Source organism: Dermochelys coriacea, chromosome 1, assembly GCF_009764565.3.
Source record: "Dermochelys coriacea isolate rDerCor1 chromosome 1, rDerCor1.pri.v4, whole genome shotgun sequence".
Taxonomy (NCBI): domain Eukaryota; kingdom Metazoa; phylum Chordata; order Testudines; family Dermochelyidae; genus Dermochelys; species Dermochelys coriacea.
In genome coordinates, this window is record NC_050068.2 from 139,527,187 (window position 1) to 139,544,813 (window position 17,627).

Genomic DNA, 17,627 nt, shown 5'->3' on the forward strand with positions numbered 1-17,627 from the left:
AATCATATTTTGCCATGAGGGCTTGGTAATTGGCAATTCAAAACTGAAGCGTAGGTGAGGAGTACACCTTCCTCCCAAAAAGGTTCAGATGTTTCCAATCCTATCATAGGAAGTGGATCTCATCTGGTGTTAATGGCCATGTGAATTTAAAGCACCCACCATGATGGAGTTGGGTGAAAGGTGGAGAAGAGGAATTCTGTCACTCTTGCTGGGACATAATACTTTTTGTCTGCCCGCTTGCAGGTCAGTGCAACCGATGCTGGGGTCTGCCATACGGTTTTCACAGGATCAAGGGTAGTCTCATTAATAGGGAGGGCAACTTTTGAGGAGGAAGATGAATGGAGGCTGTCAAGGAGGTTGTGGTGTGTGTCCTTGACTTGTTCCAGCAGTATCTGGAGAGAGTCTGGCACTCTCTTTGCGAGATCCCGGAAGAGGCAAAAGTCATCTGCCAGGGACAGTGGGAGAGGCATGACAGCCTTATCTGAGGAGGAGGAGGATATGGTCTTTGAGGTCATCTCTTCCTCAACATCACCCTCACACTCCTGTAGGTTTTCTCCTGGAGGTTCTGAAGCCCTGGATACCATGGCCGGGGGAACACCTCTCAGGGGTTCTCAGGTGGGACTAGAAGCCTGAGAGGTATTGCAGCCCAGAGGTCCCAGTGTCACCACTGGGGCAGTGGTGGTATAGAGCCCAGGGATGCCCATACCAGGATGACGATATGCCAGGGGGCACTGTTGGTATCAGGCACCGTAGGGAGCCTGGGAGGAGTAGTGAGATACCCCCTCCTTTGGTTCTCTATCCACGTCCTCACTAGAAAGTAGGGGAGCATGGCAGGGCACTGGGGAAGACTCTTGTGCCGGACAAAGACTCAGTGTGGAAGTCCTGGTACTGAGGAGAGGAGACTTCGATACATCCATATATGGAGGTCACTCGATGGGGACAACCAGCTCGGTGCCACTGACGGTGCCAGGAAGAATGAAATTCTTGTCCACACTGGATGTTCAGGTGCCGGATGGGGCATCGGTATCAATGAGGCATTGCGTACTGGTAGCACCTTCAAGTGCTTGCTTGTCCTTCTCCCTCAGTGCTGTTGACTTGGTGCCTGTGTCCACTGGGTCTGTAGGCACGTCAACAGTACCTGCCGCTGTAGACTTTGTTGAGCCATGAGTACCGGGTTTGATCTGCCTCGGTGCCAACGGTACCGAGGATACCAAACATGCCAGGGATCATTTCGGGCTAGCTCATGGCTCACTGCGGGGACTTCTTGCTCTCTTTTTCAATATATGAGAGGGATCAGCAGCTAATGTCTTCGCCCCATAGCCCTTGAATGTTGAGAGCTGTGAGGAAGACTCACATCTGCCTGGTGACTCTTGGCATGGGTCCAGAGAAGGTCTGAGGGCCTCCTCCGTGAATATAATCTTCAGCCTCAGCTCTCTGTATTTGCGGGACCAAGGTCTAAGCTGCTGGCAGAGAGCACACTTTTGAGGGATGTGTCCTTCCCCGAGGCAACAAACACACTGTGAGTACATGTTTGCGATGGGGATAGCCTCGTTGCATGAGAGGCGCTTCTTGAAGCCCAGAGAACTGGGCATACCCTGTTTGGGGGGGGGAAGGGCCCCCAATGAGAAAGGACAGGAAGAAAAAAAACAAATAAAAATCTATCTATAGATATATTTAGAGAAAATAAGAGAAAATAAAAGACACTAGAATAACTACTACCAAAAACTATGCTTTAGGCTACAAAGGTTGAGATAATAGTCATTAAGAGACTGCTAATAGCTCCGTCTCTAGCCAGTGGCGATTGAGAAGGAAGTGAGGGGGGTTAGCTCGTGCATGCTGACTAGCCTTGTGGTGCAGCACAAGGAGACACAACGCATATGCGGGCCCAACGGACATTGCCACCAAAGTTCTCCAATCAGCAGTGTAGGGACACATCTATAGTGGAGTACCCATAGGGACACTACTCAAAGAAGAAACCCTTGTCTCAGCAGGGCATAGCCTCATCTTGTTGACATGTACTGACCATGACATATTCAGGTATATACTGACCAGCTCCCATGGGGTCAGCATCCTCTTACCCAGCTTGACTGTTGTTCAGATTGTGTTTAAATATGATTAAACTTCCTAATGAAGAGAGACCTCAAAGGAATAAGAAGGAACATCAGAAGGTAACCAGGTAGTGGGAAGTTCATCACTGGCAATCAAACAGATAGATAAACTGGGGTGGGATGAAAGGGAACTTAGAATGGAGAGCTGGATAAGACAAGACAATATGATGATGATCTCTCTCTCTTGACCTGCTAATGATTGACAAATACCCAGTTTAGGTACATCTACACTAAAAATGAAAGTGTTATTGCAGTGTGGGTAGGCCTAACTGTGCTAACTTTAATGTCGGTAGTGCAGGTAACAATCATGGGGTCACAGACCCTGACATGGGTCAGCAACCCAGCGGGCCTGTGCCACCACTTCCTCACTACCACTGTACCCATGCCAGCTAGATTAAAGATAGAGTGGGTATGCCAATTCTCACTGCAATCACATCTTCATTTGCCAAGTAGATGTACCCTGAGGGAGGAACACAAGAAACAAAAGTGCTAATATCAGAAGAACAAATACTATATTTCGATAGGATTGGTGAAAATAAGTCTTCAGAGGAATGTCACTCACAAAGATGGACAGTTCATAAGTCTTATAAGTGAGGCCCTGTTCTACCAAAACCAGAGTTTTTTTAAAAATCCAAAAGTTTGTTTTTTCAGGGTGGAGGGAGGGTTTTTAAAACAAACACAACATTGCTTTTTTATACCAATTCTGAAACATAGTAAACCTGGGCTCTTTTAGCAAATATTGAAATCACAACAAATTCTTTTTCTTAGTTTCCACAGGCTTAAAGGTTGGATTTAAAAATTAAAAACCAAATACACTTCTTTTTTTCATAGATGAAAAAGAAATAATTTAGTTTAAAACCACAATATAACCTGATTTAGCTTGAAACTAAAATTATACAGAGGTCCAAATTCAAGAAAATATCAAACAAACAGGCAATAAACAAGAACAATAAACAAGGGTAAAACCCACTTAAAAAGAGTATCTTCCTTACTTTCACGTCAATAATATACCTGGATATCTCGATAAGAAAGAAGCAGGTTTATAACAATGTCAGAAGTCAGGACTTCGGTATTATCCAGACGGAGCTTAATCCTGGCCAGCTCCTTTGCTAGTTCATCTCCTTGATACTTGTCTCTAGCTTTTCTAATATCTTTCAACAGTGTTTCCTTGCAATATGCGCTAAAGAAATAAAAATGGAGATAAAATATTAGAATTTTCTAAATGGAGGTTTGGTTACAACATTAAAACAGCACTAATATTTCTTTATCCAAATGAGGTTTAAGTTAACTATTCCTTTCAGTTTACACTTTTAAGAAATATTTTATATGAGGCATTATTAAATTACAAGTTCTAATTTTTTTAATTATTATTTAACAGGCCTAGTAAAGTAGAGGAACAATGCCCAAAATAAACACATTAATCTACACATTTATCCTGAAGAAAGCAGCAAGTGGCATGCTAAACAAAGAGACTACAGTAATATAAAATAAAATCCCTCATCTTTATATCTATTGGAGACTAGCAGCTCTTATTAAATAAACCAACCAGAGCCATCCATTATCTGACTAGCGGTAGTTCACAAAACATAATACATACTATTACACAGGAGGCATGGAAAAGCCACAGTAACAACGGTCATGTATTTTCACTAAAAATCAATTTATATTGCAATGTAGGAATGTTAAAAAAAATAAATGCAGTCTATTTAAAATGTAACTTGTAGCGAGCAATTACTAAGCCCTGGGCTTATTAATTAATATCCAGATCCTGACAGGTACTGAGGAGTTGCAAGTGCTCAGATCCTAAATCCTAAATGTAGAAGAGAAAATTAAGCTCTCTCTTAATATCCACTCATACTGTGATACTAATAGCCACAGAATATATCACTTGCAAGGTATTCTCATGAGATAATGCAGTGAGGGTCTGAAGAAATGGCCAATGGAAGGCTTTTTCATTTTATTTATTTTACTGTCACTGCAAACTCATGTCTAATTTGTTGCACACTATCTTTCCTAGTTCTCATGCACTGTTTCCAAGTTTATGTTAATCAGTTCTTCTTGCATTAATAAGAATGGACATAGGTGATTTGAAAATTGTACCCTAAGTGACTTAGAAGTCTGAGTCCCAATTTCAAAAGTGACTTAGGAACCTATGTGTCTCATTAAAACTTATCTTTTGTCTCTCGTCTCTACTGTATATCTTCACATCTATCTATCACCACTCTTACTAACTCTATAACTGTACAGTTAAGTCTTTAAAGCTTTTTAGGAGAGAGTTTGTATAAAAGGCACCACATAAGCAAAAGCTTTATTGACTGCATCACATTACCCCTCATCTTTACCTCCCCCCCCCCATATTAATATACTTGTAAATGGCAGGGTCAGAAATAGAGGAGCAAAAGAATAATTTTACAATTAGTTACTTTAAAATTAATACAAAAATACGTCACAAGTTCTAGGGCACTGTAGGAACTGAGTATAGCAGCTGTTACAACAAAAATGAATCAACTTAAACCTGAGCTCCACTGATAACACTGAATGAAGGCAACTCTGTTCAACAGTATGGCTGCAGTTCAGCAACACTGAAATAGACTGTTGGGCAGAGACCATCTTTTTGTTCTGTTTGTTCCTTCACAGCCTTGCATAATGGGGTCCTGGGCCATGATTAGGGCTCCTAGCTGCTACAGTAATTCAAATAATAAACAACAATAGCAGCAGCATAGGTTAGTTACTGATCAGAGTTTTAATTAAGGCTGCATTGCACAGTTTCAAATTATGCCGAGTTTGGATCCAAATTGAGTTTGCCCGTGACTGTGCTACGACTGGACAACAAGCACAGTGAAAAGTGATAATGATCATGTAGTTTACCCAGCGCATGGAACCTATGCCATAAGCCGGGAGCTTTCTTGTCACTATAGCAACAGAAATTACACAACATTTTGACCGTGGAAGGGAATGTGAAAAATGCAGAAGAGGTACAACGGGCAGTGCCTAGTAAACAAAGGGGGTATCAAGATGTGTCAGTAAACAGGAGTCACCATGGGACAGCAGAGGCCCAGAGCAGCATTCTACAATTACTATGCAATTCAAGTGTTAAAAAGGTTCCACTCAGATATTAGTCTGTGTGACCACAGTTAATACCATATTGTATTCACACACTTAGTTGGTGCTAAGAAAAGATGGTCTTTGGCTTCAAGACTTACAAAGAAGCTGAGGTATGTCTCTCTCATTACACCACCATGCACTATATTTTATGTTTTCTTCTCTATACCCTCTCTTTTCCAGAGGCTGTGTCCGCAGTTCTGACTCTGCTGACTGATATTTTGGATAGTAAATGTAATCCGCTGCTGTCATAAGATGGTTAGTTTACTACAACAGCTGCATGACAGCAATATAGTTTAGATTACATTAAGGTATTTCTTTTAACACAGGGTTAAACACATTGAACACTGAACCTTGGTGGGGATTCTGAAACTCCTTGCAGCATAGGAAAAAGTATCAATGAGCAGGAAGTGTAAACATGGCAAAATTACCATGATGTAATGTGAATGTCCTTCAGAAGACAGATAAACCTGTCCATCAGTGGAACACAGAGAGGACCCAGGATGTTGTCCCAGTTAGGCTGCATGTACTCAGAGGCTCTCCGCAATGCATCACTTTCACAGCAAAAATAATCAGCACCAGGTGTTACAATATATGGAATAAAATAGTAATTCCCACTGGAAGCCTAGAAGGAAAAGCAAACACATTCAGATAGCAAATAGAAGTACTGCATAGTCAAACTGGATGGAGTGATCTCATTCTGAATCTTTTGATTAATTCCTTAAGAGCAAATAATGGGCAGCTAAGTTTGCATAAGTGTTCACTAAATTTGCATGCCTCCACTTTTTGGATGCTCAACTTGAGACACTTCGGGCCTGATTTTCAGGCATGACAAGGACTACAGCTCCTATTGACTTCAATCGGAGTTGCTTTCTTGAGGGAAGAATTAAGTCTTTATGTAAATATATGCTTAATTGGAAATCCAGATTTTTTAAAAAACACCCAAGTTTACTGTACACTATACATTTTTGTTTGTTTAAAAAGCAGCAACCCTCAGGATGTCATGGTGGTGTCACCAGAGCTTTAGAATTTAAATAACAAAACACATTTAAATCACCTTATTTTTATTTAACTGAAATTTTAATTAAATATTCTGAATATGGGTAAGACAAACTGTATAGCGTGACAGCTGTCACAATATTGTCACTGTTATTCAGTAGACCAGTCTAATGACAACATGATAAAAGGGGACTGGCAGTAGCATTCTTATAACTGAAGAGACACTTCATATGTTAATATAAATATATATACTCACACACACACACACATATATATATAACACTTCAGCAGATTTTTGATCTGACCCATACTGAGAATGAACTACAGAAGGAAGCAGTTGCTAGGAAGCAGTCCCTGTAGTCAAAGAAGGATAAAGGATTACTTCCTGTTGGAGGAAGCAGGTAGAAGGCTCTCTGTAGAGGAGGGGAAGGGAGGGGAGAGGAGAGAGAGATGGAAGTAACAACGACAAGAGGGCCATACTTAATATTTTAAGATCCAGACACCTTACTGCATTCCAGAACAAAAGGCCCAGCTCATTATCGCCAACCCCAAGCATTCCAAAATTATGTCTCAGGCCCCACAAAATCAGGAGGTTTTAAATAATAATCAAACATTCTATTTGCTTTCTGGTTTTTGAGACTTCAGGGTTCCTATTTGCAACCTATTTTTCCCCTAAGACCATGAAGGCTGAAAAAACTTACTTTAAAAAAAAAGGGGGCAGGGGGAGTGGAGATTCATGACTCCAGGAGCTGTGGCTTTAAAAACCCTATCGAATATTGTGAGACTGGCAGAAAACAACACGTGTTGGCAAAATAAACTTCAGTGAGACTCCTCACGTATGGGAGGAATATACACATTACTAAGGGTAAAGGAATCAGGCACTAGACCTGAAGAGAAACAAATTAGGAAAACTGTTGCCTTTTGTGACCAGGTGCGCAGATCTCATCCCCTGGTCCAGCAAGGAATAGGGTTAACCCTTGTGCTGCCTTCCCAGCCCACCCCACGGAAGGGCCATAGCTGTTTGCAATCAGTGCAGATGCACTTAGAAAAAGGCATGTGGCTACCAGGCAGGGCTATATAAAGCAGTGCTCTCAGCTGAGTCTGAGAGGTGCCATAGACTGGGAAAGACCTTGTGTGGACTGCTCCGCGGACTGGCAGAAAGACAGCCACCTGCAGTAGACTGGCATCTTCTGTGAAAGAGGGGAGACTAGCACAGGCCTGGAAAGGAAGGATTAAGAAGCCCTGATACAAAAGTGGAGAGCTGAACAGATTTTGTTGTATACCAATAAACTAGTCACTAGAAGGGGAGATTTTTCATTCGGAACCCTCATTTCAGACGTGGTTACCCCAAAGGCAGAGAAAGAGGAAGTAACTGAGGCACAGTGACCTGTTTGCCCCTCTATTTGAGTTCATTATGATTCAGAACTATAAAAGATCCATCATTTCTCAAAAACAATACTACATTGCTATTGACTGTACTTGAACTAAATCTCATCACACAATATAGTATTCACATTTCTAACACTGTGATCATCGGTCGCACTGTCGTCTTTATTTTCTACCACCTGCCTCCCCAAAACTAGCTAAATAAATCAAGCTCAACTCAAGCAAGCAGCATGTCAAGTTGCTCAGTGCACATTTTGCAAAAAATTAGTTTTGTTTTTTTCTATTTTTAAGGTAGTCTTGACCTGGAACATTGTGACCTTGTGAGAAAGCAAGTCTGCTCCCACCCCTCAAACCTATAAAGACAAACACTTTAGGTCAATAATACTCCTTGTGTATGAATGTTAGTTTTAAATTTCAAACAATCCATGAGCTCTTAGTTCTGGGGGAGAAGATGAAGATCAGCTTTGATAGTTCATATAATTTTCTTATGACTACAATTTGTAATAGTAATGAAAACTGTAGTTATTTGCTGGGAGAAGGAAAACTTTAAATTTCACAACTAACCTTCAGAGATGTTTCTCAAAAAGTTACCAGTGTGGAATAGTGCAATACACCTGTTTGGACAACATTTAACCATTTTATTCACGTTCCCTGCCTCCTCCTGGATGTTTGTATCCCACATAAGTTTCCACAAATTTTCATCCACAATGCAGAAGCGCCTATTTTTATGCAGAAATTAAGACCTATCTAAACACATTACCTTATGTGAAGAGTTCTAGAGGTGCAAGCAGTGGGACTTGAGCTGAAAATTTAGCCCCATCAGTTTGTGATACACAGCCACATCATCAGTTCATTCAGCTGCCAATGTAAGCCAACAGTGTTATAAAAAAAACAGGCAGGCTACCTCCTGGCAGAAGTAACCTTGAATATTTAGGGGATACCCATCAACGCCTAGTATTTCTGTGTTACCTCATGACTAATGATCAACAGTTTTCCGACTCTTCTCTTTCCTGTTTAACATATGCACGCAATAAATAAAATCCAAACACCCCACACAGTACAATATGTGGACTGAAATTTCTAAAAGATTCCATCGAATCTTCACTACTTAGGAACAATTCTGTTTATCTACTTCCTTTTTATTGTTTTCATTATGACCCACAGGCATCTGAAAATAACATCTTTATTCTTTAGGAGGTCTCTGCTCTAGTTGCCTATTCCTCACCTAAAGAAAACTCTCTGACTCATCAAAATTAGCCACTGTGGAAAATTATTGTAATGTCACAAAGAAATTACTAATATTTTAGGTGAGAAATAAGCAGCGGATGATCTCTTAAGCAACTTATGTAGTATTGCCAACCCCAAGTGTTAATAAATTGTCAGCCAGGCTCCACAAAATTTTGTGATTGGCTTACATCATTATGACAGAATTGGAGCTGCTCTCTAATAATTTATGAATAATATATGTTGATCTGGTTATCACAATGTTTACTGTATGAATATATTGGTTTAGTTTAACAGGAGGCTGTAAGAAGAAAAGCAGAATGTGAAAAGAATGGCTGAAGATAAGGCATTCCTCAGCAAACTCTTGAGGGTTGTTAAGTGACAATGTCCAAACTTTTAGCCTTGAAGAGTTTACCTCTTGCCCAGCTAGCCTGCAAAAGTAGTTTTGACCAGAAGTGCCAAACCTCAAGAATACAGAAGAACAAAGGAGTATAGCAGGGTTTTAAAGGTCTCTCTCTCTCTCTCAAGAGAAGGAATAGGTGTTTGTGAGCAACAGACAGACATACTCATTGGGGGGTCTGAAAAGTTAGGCCTACCTAGGCTATCATCTGGGGTTTTAAAGATAAACATGTGTATAGACTGTTTTTTGTTTTAAAATCTTGGCTTCTAAATGCTTTGTTCCTACTATTAAAATTAAACAATATACTTTCATTTAAGAAACTGCCTGGTCTCTGTTCATAGTCTCCCAAAGGGAAGAACTGCTGACTCAACACTCTGTCATGCCAGCTCCCATTAAGGGAAGTAAATTGCAGCTGGCTAGAGAAAACCTGCAGCTAATTGGTGAATGGGAGACAGCTGCCCATCCAATTAGCCTGGGGCTATATAAAAGGCTGGGCAGGAGGAGCAAGGGAGTGGAAGCAGTGTGATAGCTCTTCCTGCCTGGGTGAAGACACTAGAACCCAAGCTGTGTATGGTGAAAGGATGGTGGGAGCACAACCTGCAAATAAACACCAGTGATTACTGAGCCCCAGGATCTCAAAGTGACTTTGTCAGCACAGTCCTGCAATGTTCTGCTACATACCCAAACTCAGTTGGAGCTACTGGGTAAGCATGACACAGACATGCCCAGGCACATATATTATTCCTGTGTCTGACCATCTTCTCAATATTTCACTGAAGGGGGTCATGTGTGGTATCTGCTGAGAGCTAAGAACTAGCTGAATGTCATGATTATTGAGATGTGTTTGTATGGGAAACCATTTTAGAATTATGAAACATGTAGGCTATGGTGTTCCAAAATGGTTGAAAGTGAAACTTGCCACTTGAGATGGAGGAGTCTCAGACCTGACTCAATCAACAATGAGACCAAGGGACATCCATGGAGCCAGCCCAAGCCCTGGATTTACTGTCTGGACAGATGCAGGCCTGAGCGTTTACCAAAACAAAAGAACCCCCAAGAAAAGTCTCTGGTTAGGGGACCCCTTGGGCTCAGACACAACAGTTCTGTCTAAGGGAAGAAGAAAGGGCAAAGGTGTTATTCATTATGGGAGGAGCACTGTGCCAGTGGGAGTGTCTCATGAAAGGTGGAACCCAGCTTTCTGGACTGGACAAGTGCTGCAAGGACGGACCATTGGATGAGAAATACCTTCCTAGACAGGAAAGTAACTTGTTAATAAGTATAGGCTATAGATTGCAGTTTGTTTTTCTTTTACCTGTAACATTGTTTCCAAACCCTTTTACTTTTATTTTGCATCTTTCTCTCAAGCTCTGTTAATCAAACTTAAATTTGCTTTACTGTAGACACGTATAGACACCTTGTCCTAAGAAGAGTGTTGAACTGAGGTGAAACCAGTAAACTGAGATGTACTGCTTCCATGGAGGCAGCAGATCCGTCTTGTCCACAAGACAAGAAATTGTGCACTTGAGTGTAGTAAAGTGGGGTGTGTACACTGCTAGCCTGCACTGGGAAAGAGTGGGCTTGTGGAGCCTGGATTGGAGCACTTGTGTTGCCAAGGGGGAGGGTGGTGGGCAGAGATGAGGCTTGCTCCTGCTGTAAGCAGGTGGCAGCGATTAACTCAGGACACCTCCATTATAGTGACACTTTTCTTTATTAAGTACAGGTGATACCCAGGGCACACATGCCATTGTATTCAAAGTGGTGGTTTGAGGAACTACAATAGTTCGACTTTATTTTGTTTCTATAGAATATATATTAAATCCAGACTCAACTTCAGGTAATATGCTTATATGACCTAAGGGAAACATTCCACCTTGACAAACAGTATCCTGATCCTGTAACTAGATGCATGAGTGCACGGGTCCACTTGCATGGAGTCAGTTGCAGGACTGGAACCTAAACTGGTGACACATCAAATCAGGAAAGATTTAGTTTTAAACTCTGATTACTCTCATTCTTGCTACCAGAAGAGCAATGATGCATGACTTACATTACATAGCCTCTTTACTGCAAATGACCCCATGACACTTTATAAGCTATAGTACTGATCAAATGCCCATTGAAGTAAATGGGAATTTTTCCTCTATGGGGCCAATGTTCTCACTTTCATCACAGGAACGGTCCTACGAATTTTAATAGAATTACTTGCATTTGTAACGTGGGGAGGAAATTGCCCTCTATGAAGCATACAATCATCATTTCACCAGTCAGTGAAATGCAGGAGTTGTTTAGTAGAGAGGAAGTGAAGAGCAGCAAGATGTTTTAGTAAGAGCAAGGGACAAAATTATGTAATAGCTTTATTGTGCAAAGTATTTTTATGAGATCTAATTTGTATTTAAATGTATTGCAAAATAAGCTGTAGTGGCCTAAAATTGGACATTAGCAAAGAAATTTCTTAGCAGTTAGAACAATCAGGAATTTCAACAACCAAAGCTAGTGCTTCCCCTACTATCATGAGAGGTATTCAAGAAAACACTCAATAAAGAAAGCGGAAGGAATAAGAGAGAGAAAGCAAGGGCACATGAACTAGATGATTCCAGCCCTATGATATATAGATTTTATTCATGCAGGTGAACACTTCACTGCCATTCATAAGTAAGTGCTCACTAGTGTAAGAACTACACAACCTGATCCTGGAGCCATATTCTACAATTGTTCCACCAACTGGAACTCCTATTGGCATCAATGAGAGTACATTGTAAATGTGTAAAGGAAACAATCTTGTGAATCTAACCTTTTTGCCACATGTGCAGCAAATGCAAGTGCTGTTACACAGTGATTCAAACAGGACCAATATCTGCCTGCTAAACTTATAGTTCTGTTTGTGCAAGATAAATAAAATTAATGCCTGCACAAGACTGTATAGCAACATCTAGATAATCTAAAGTTATTAGCTATCTGAATTAGTTTGAAATATTTCTAATCTAAGATACAAGCAAAATAAGTATTTGCAGTTAGAAATGATACATTTTAATAACTTAAAATTAAGTTATTAAGGAATAAGTACAAAATGTTTATTCAGTTACAGTATAAATGTACTATAAGGAAATTTTTTTTTGCACTTATACACTGATTTAAGAAATAATTCTTAGTATTTATACATCAATTTTTTCATAACACTTTAACAACGATAGAAATTAAAATTTATTATTTCAATTGAGGTATGTGGGTGGCCTTCCAGAATATAACTAAAAACAATCTAAACAAAGACAATTCAGCTCAAGAAGGAGATATCAGAATCGGTTAAATGAACCCCCAAATACACCTCTCAACAACAAGAAGTTTTACAATCTTTTCCTGGAAGGATGCCATTGCTATTTTTGGCATAACGTGGGTGTATCTTCACTGAAGAACAAAAAGGTGTGTTATTAACTAACTCGCTCAAGTTAAATAACTAATTAAAATCCTAATGGAGACTAGGCAGCCACAGTCATCACCTGCAGGGGTGCTGGAACAATGTGTATAGTGGGGGTGCTGAGAGCCACTGAATCGAACTGTAAACCCTGTATATGATGGAAACCATATATTCAAAGCCAGGAGTTCCAGTACCTATGACCACATGAGTTAGCAAACAAGTTAAGTCTACAGGGAACCTGGGGTTTAATAGTAGCGGCTCACTACTGTTAAAATCACAGTTGCCGGCCTTGCCTTCACTAGGTTAAGGATTAAGACCTTTCCAAAGCTTCAAGACCTCAACAACATTGACTCTCCCTCCCATATTCTCAAATACGTGCCTTGGGACAGTCAGTAATTCCAAACCAACTAATCTCTATTGACTTGCCCCCTTCCCTCCCCAGTGAACCAGTCCTCTATTATATAAGGATTTCAGACTCAAACAAAAAGTATTTGAAGCACGTTCACTGGTTAACAGACATCCAGTGCATATTACAGGACTCCATGAATCTATGCAACTGCATTCTGCCAGATTTACAAATTATAAGTGGTTTTCAAAGATTGCCCTCAATAGAGCACCTTTAATACCATACCAAATAAATTACTGAAATTTAAAAAATTGTCTTTACAGATAAAGACAGAGATTACAGTGGCAAAGTCTATCTCTAGAAGAAAAGGTCACAATTTCAAAAGATTTTGGGGGGAGGCAGGTGGGAGAGAGCTATAACTGACCATCATCAGTGAAACGTGGGTTTTCATGTTCAGCTCCCAGTAAAAAAAAAAAAAAAAAAAAAAAATGAAGAGTCCCCATATAAAGGGCCTATCAATCCACAGTCATCAACAAACATGGCAATTTCCAAATAAACAAGATCTTCCAAAAGCCTTCCCCCATCCAACAGGCAACACTTTCAATCTTTTCCAAGTACAGCATGAATTAGCTGCCTCATCAATTTAGGCCATGCACCGGAACAGCACCTTGCAGGAATCAGTGATCAAAAGAGATGGTAATAAAGAACCATTTTATGTACAGTTTTTGGAGTCGAAGGGGAAGAAGATATCAATTACTGGAAGTTAAACATCTTTTAAGATATCCATAGATAAACTGCAAATAAGATGGGTGTAAAAAGACTTCCTCTAAAACACCTCTAACATTAAGCGTATAGCCTGATATCGAAGAGAGTGACAAGTCATTTCAAACTCAATGAAAGATTCAGTTCTCGGTTTCTTTTCTGATGAAAAACTTGCAGAGTTTGAAGAGTCTGTTCAAAATGCTATTCCTAAGACAATCTTCCAGGCCTTTTTTGGTCCCTCCCCCTCATTATCTACTGCAACTAATACAAGATTGCCTTCAAGGCCTTTCACAGTTCAGCTCCATCATACCTATTCCTCTCTATTATCTTGTCATCAGCCTTCCCCTTTGCTCTGCCAATGATGAACGTCTCAGCCATCATCTGCTTGTCTGTTTCTCCAACAAGCAGCTTCATTCCTTCTTCCATGTTATCCCTTACATGTAGGGCTCTATTTCCAAATCCATGATCCAAATTCCACTAATTCACAGTCCATTTTGGTCAATTTCATGGTCTTAGGATTTTTAAAATAGTAAATTTCATTATTTCAGCTATTTAAATCTGAAATTCCATTGTATTGTAATTGTAGGGATCCTGACCCAAAAAGGAGTTGTGGGGGAGTTGCAAGGTTATTGGAGGGGAGGTTGTGGTACTGCTACCCTTACTGCTGTTGGCGGCGGCACTGCCTTCAGAGCTGGGCAGCTGGAAAGCAGCACCTGCTGGCTGGGAGCCCAGCTCTGAAGACAGAGCCACTGCCAGCAGCAGCACAGAAGTGAGGATGGCATGGTAGGGTATTAGATTTCAGAGTAGTAGCCATGTTAGTTTGTATCCACAAAAAGAACAGGCATACTTGTGGCACCTTAGAGACTAACATTACAAACCCAAGTAAATGGTATATCTAGTTTGCATATGAATTCAAGCTCAGCAGTTTCTCGTTAAAGCCTGTTTTTGAAGCTTTTCTGTTGCAGAATTGCCACCCTTAAGTCTTTTACTGAGTGGCCAGAGAGGTTGAAGTGTTCTCCTACTGATTTTTGAATGTTATGATTCCTGATGTCAGATTTGTGTCCATTTATTCTTTTGCGCAGAGACTGTCCAGTTTGGCCAATGTACATGGCAGAGGGGCATTGCTGGCACATGATGGAATATATCACATTGGTAGATGTGCAGGTGAACAAGCCCCTGATGGCATAGCTAATGTGATTAGGTCCTATGATGGTGTCACTTGAATAAATATGTGGACAGAGTTGGCATTGGGCTTTGTTGCAAGGATAGGTTCCTGGGTTAGCGTTTTTGTTGTGTGGTTGCTGGAGAGTATTTGCTTCAGGCTGGGGAGCTGTCTGTAAGTGAGGACTGGTCTGTCTCCCAAGATCTGTGAGAGTGAGGGATCATTTTTCAAGATAGGTTGTAGATCTTTGATGATGCACTGGAGAAGTATAAGTTGGGGGCTGAAGGTGACATAAGCGGTCCATTTTCTGGACACTATTGTGCTAATAAGCTATGGTCACATAACCACCACCCTATACCAGAAACCTACTGACCACTATCCTTACTGACATGCCTCCAGCTTCCATCCAGGACACACCACACGATCCGTTGTCTACAGCCAAGCTCTAAGATACAACCACATTTGCTCCAACCCCTCAGACAGAGACAAACACCTACAAGATGTCTATCAAGCATTCTTAAAACTACAATACCTACCTGCTGAAGTGAAAAAACAGATTGACAGAGCCAGAAGAGTACCCAGAAGTCACCTATTACAGGACAGGCCCAACAAAGAAAATAATAGAACACCACTAGCTGTCACCTTCAGCCCCTAACTACAATCTCTCCAGCAAACTAGATACCATTAACTTGGATTTGAATAGAGACTGGGAGCAGCTGGGTCATTACACATATTGAATCTATTTCCCCATGTTAAGTATCCTCACACCTTCTTGTCAACTGTCTAAATGGGCCATCTTGATTATCACTACAAAAGTTTTTTTTCTCCTGCTGATAATAGCTCATCTTAATTAATTAGGCTCTTACAGTTTGTATGGCAACTTCCAACTTCTCTGTGTGTGTGTGTGTGTGTGTGTGTGTGTGTGTGTGTGCGCGTGTGCGTGCGTGCGTGCGTATATATATTCTTACTACGTGTTCCATTCTATGCATCCAATGAAGTGGGCTGTAGCCCACGAAAGCTTATGCTCTAATAAATTTGTTAGTCTCTAAGGTGCCACAAGGACTCCTGTTCTTTTTGGTAGGGTATTGCCACCCTTACTTCTATGCTGCTGCTTGCAGAGCTGGGCCCTCAGTCAGCAGCCGCCACTCTCCAGCCACCCAGCTCTGATGGCAGCAGCACAGAAGTAAGGGTGGCATGATATGGTATTGTCACCCTTACTTCTTCACTGCTGCTAGTAGGACACTGCCTTCAGAGCTGGGCACCTAGCCAACAGCTGCCGCTCTCTGGCTGGCCAGCTCTGAAGGCAGCACAGAAGTAAGGGTGGCAACACCTTGACCCCCTTGCAACTCCTTTTTGGGTCAGGACCCGCAATTTGAGAGAAACTGGTTTCCCCTGTGAAATCTGTATAGTATATGGTAAAAACACACACAAGATCAGTTTTCAGAGTAGCAGCCGTGTTAGTCTGTATTCACAAAAAGAAAAGGAGTACTTGTGGCACCTTAGAGACTAACAAATTTATTTGAGCATAAGCTTTCGTGAGCTACAGCTCACTTCATCGGATGCAGTGAGCTGTAGCTCACGAAAGCTTATGCACAAATAAATTTGTTAGTCTCTAAGGTGCCACAAGTACACAAGACCAGATTTCACTGGGGGGAGACCAAATGTCATTGTCTGTGATGTGTTTTTCATGGCATAAATTTGGTAGGGCCCTACTTAGGTGTAAATCACTGCCCCATAAAACACGTGCAAGATCACGACTTAACCTCCTTCGTACTCACTTCTATTCAGCACTGAGTAAAGCATAGGAACATTAGGCCCATGCTTCAGGGCATCAGCTCCTGAAGTCATGTACTTGCATCAGAATCTCAGCTTTTGTTGAAAAATAAACTAAGAAGTTTCTAGCCCTTCTAGGAGGGAGGTGGGGGGGAGGGAAGCTTCAAAACAAGACCTGAGCATAACTAATGCACTGATGATCCCATAAGTCTGCAGTAAGCCTGAACCAATAGCTCAGAGAGGTTTTAACACCTAACTTGGCTGTTATCTCCAAGACCTCATGATCTCGGGGAGGGGAAGGAGGAGTTGCCGACACCATCCTAGGAGAGGACTCAATGTGGCAGGAGGAGAGGAGTGCAGCAGTCCTGACCCATCCTCCCACTCAGATACACCCTGGCTGTTACAGTAAGTACTGGAGGGGTCTCTCCTCTCAACTCTGTTTCTCCAGGGAGGGAGGGAACCCTTTGTTGCTCCTGGAGTTAAGGAGATGTGCACTGGTGTGCATAGGACCTCCGATTGCCCTACTTCTACTGTGATGCCTAGAGCATACTATTGGCTGATAGTGGTTAGGCAGGCTGCAATTTAAGACTATGGCTACTGATCTGCTTATATATCACCATTATTAAAAAAAATTCTACAATATTCTACAAATTGTGCATACAGCTAGTCTATGAAAAAATATGCTTATATTACGGTTATCCTACTCTTCCTCCTCCCATTTGTATGTTTCACCAACCTGTCATGACTTGTCTTAAACTAGCATTTTAAGCTCTTAAGGAAAGTGATTGCCCTCTACTAGGTGTCTGTACTGTGCTAAGCGCAATAATGGGTCCTTGGAGCTAGGTGAGGATAACAACAGTGAGTAGCAAACTTATATATATACCACCAACTTTAAAATAATTGCTCAGTCCCTCCACACAGAGTAATTATACCACCCCCACACACCTTAAATT

General features: G+C 41.2%; 1 protein-coding gene across 4 annotated transcripts in view; it reads right to left on the minus strand.

Moving 5' to 3' along the window:
* MAP3K15 (mitogen-activated protein kinase kinase kinase 15) overlaps positions 1-17,627 on the minus strand; it is a 148,423-nt gene that overhangs the window by 79,081 nt on the left and 51,715 nt on the right. For all 4 annotated transcript variants that reach the window (XM_043504584.1, XM_038390782.2, XM_038390829.2 and 1 more), the window contains 2 exons: positions 5,642-5,835; positions 3,120-3,288 (listed from right to left, as the gene is read on the minus strand). In XM_043504584.1, the coding sequence (XP_043360519.1) occupies positions 3,120-3,288; positions 5,642-5,835 (363 nt within the window). The remainder of the gene's footprint in view (positions 1-3,119; positions 3,289-5,641; positions 5,836-17,627) is intronic.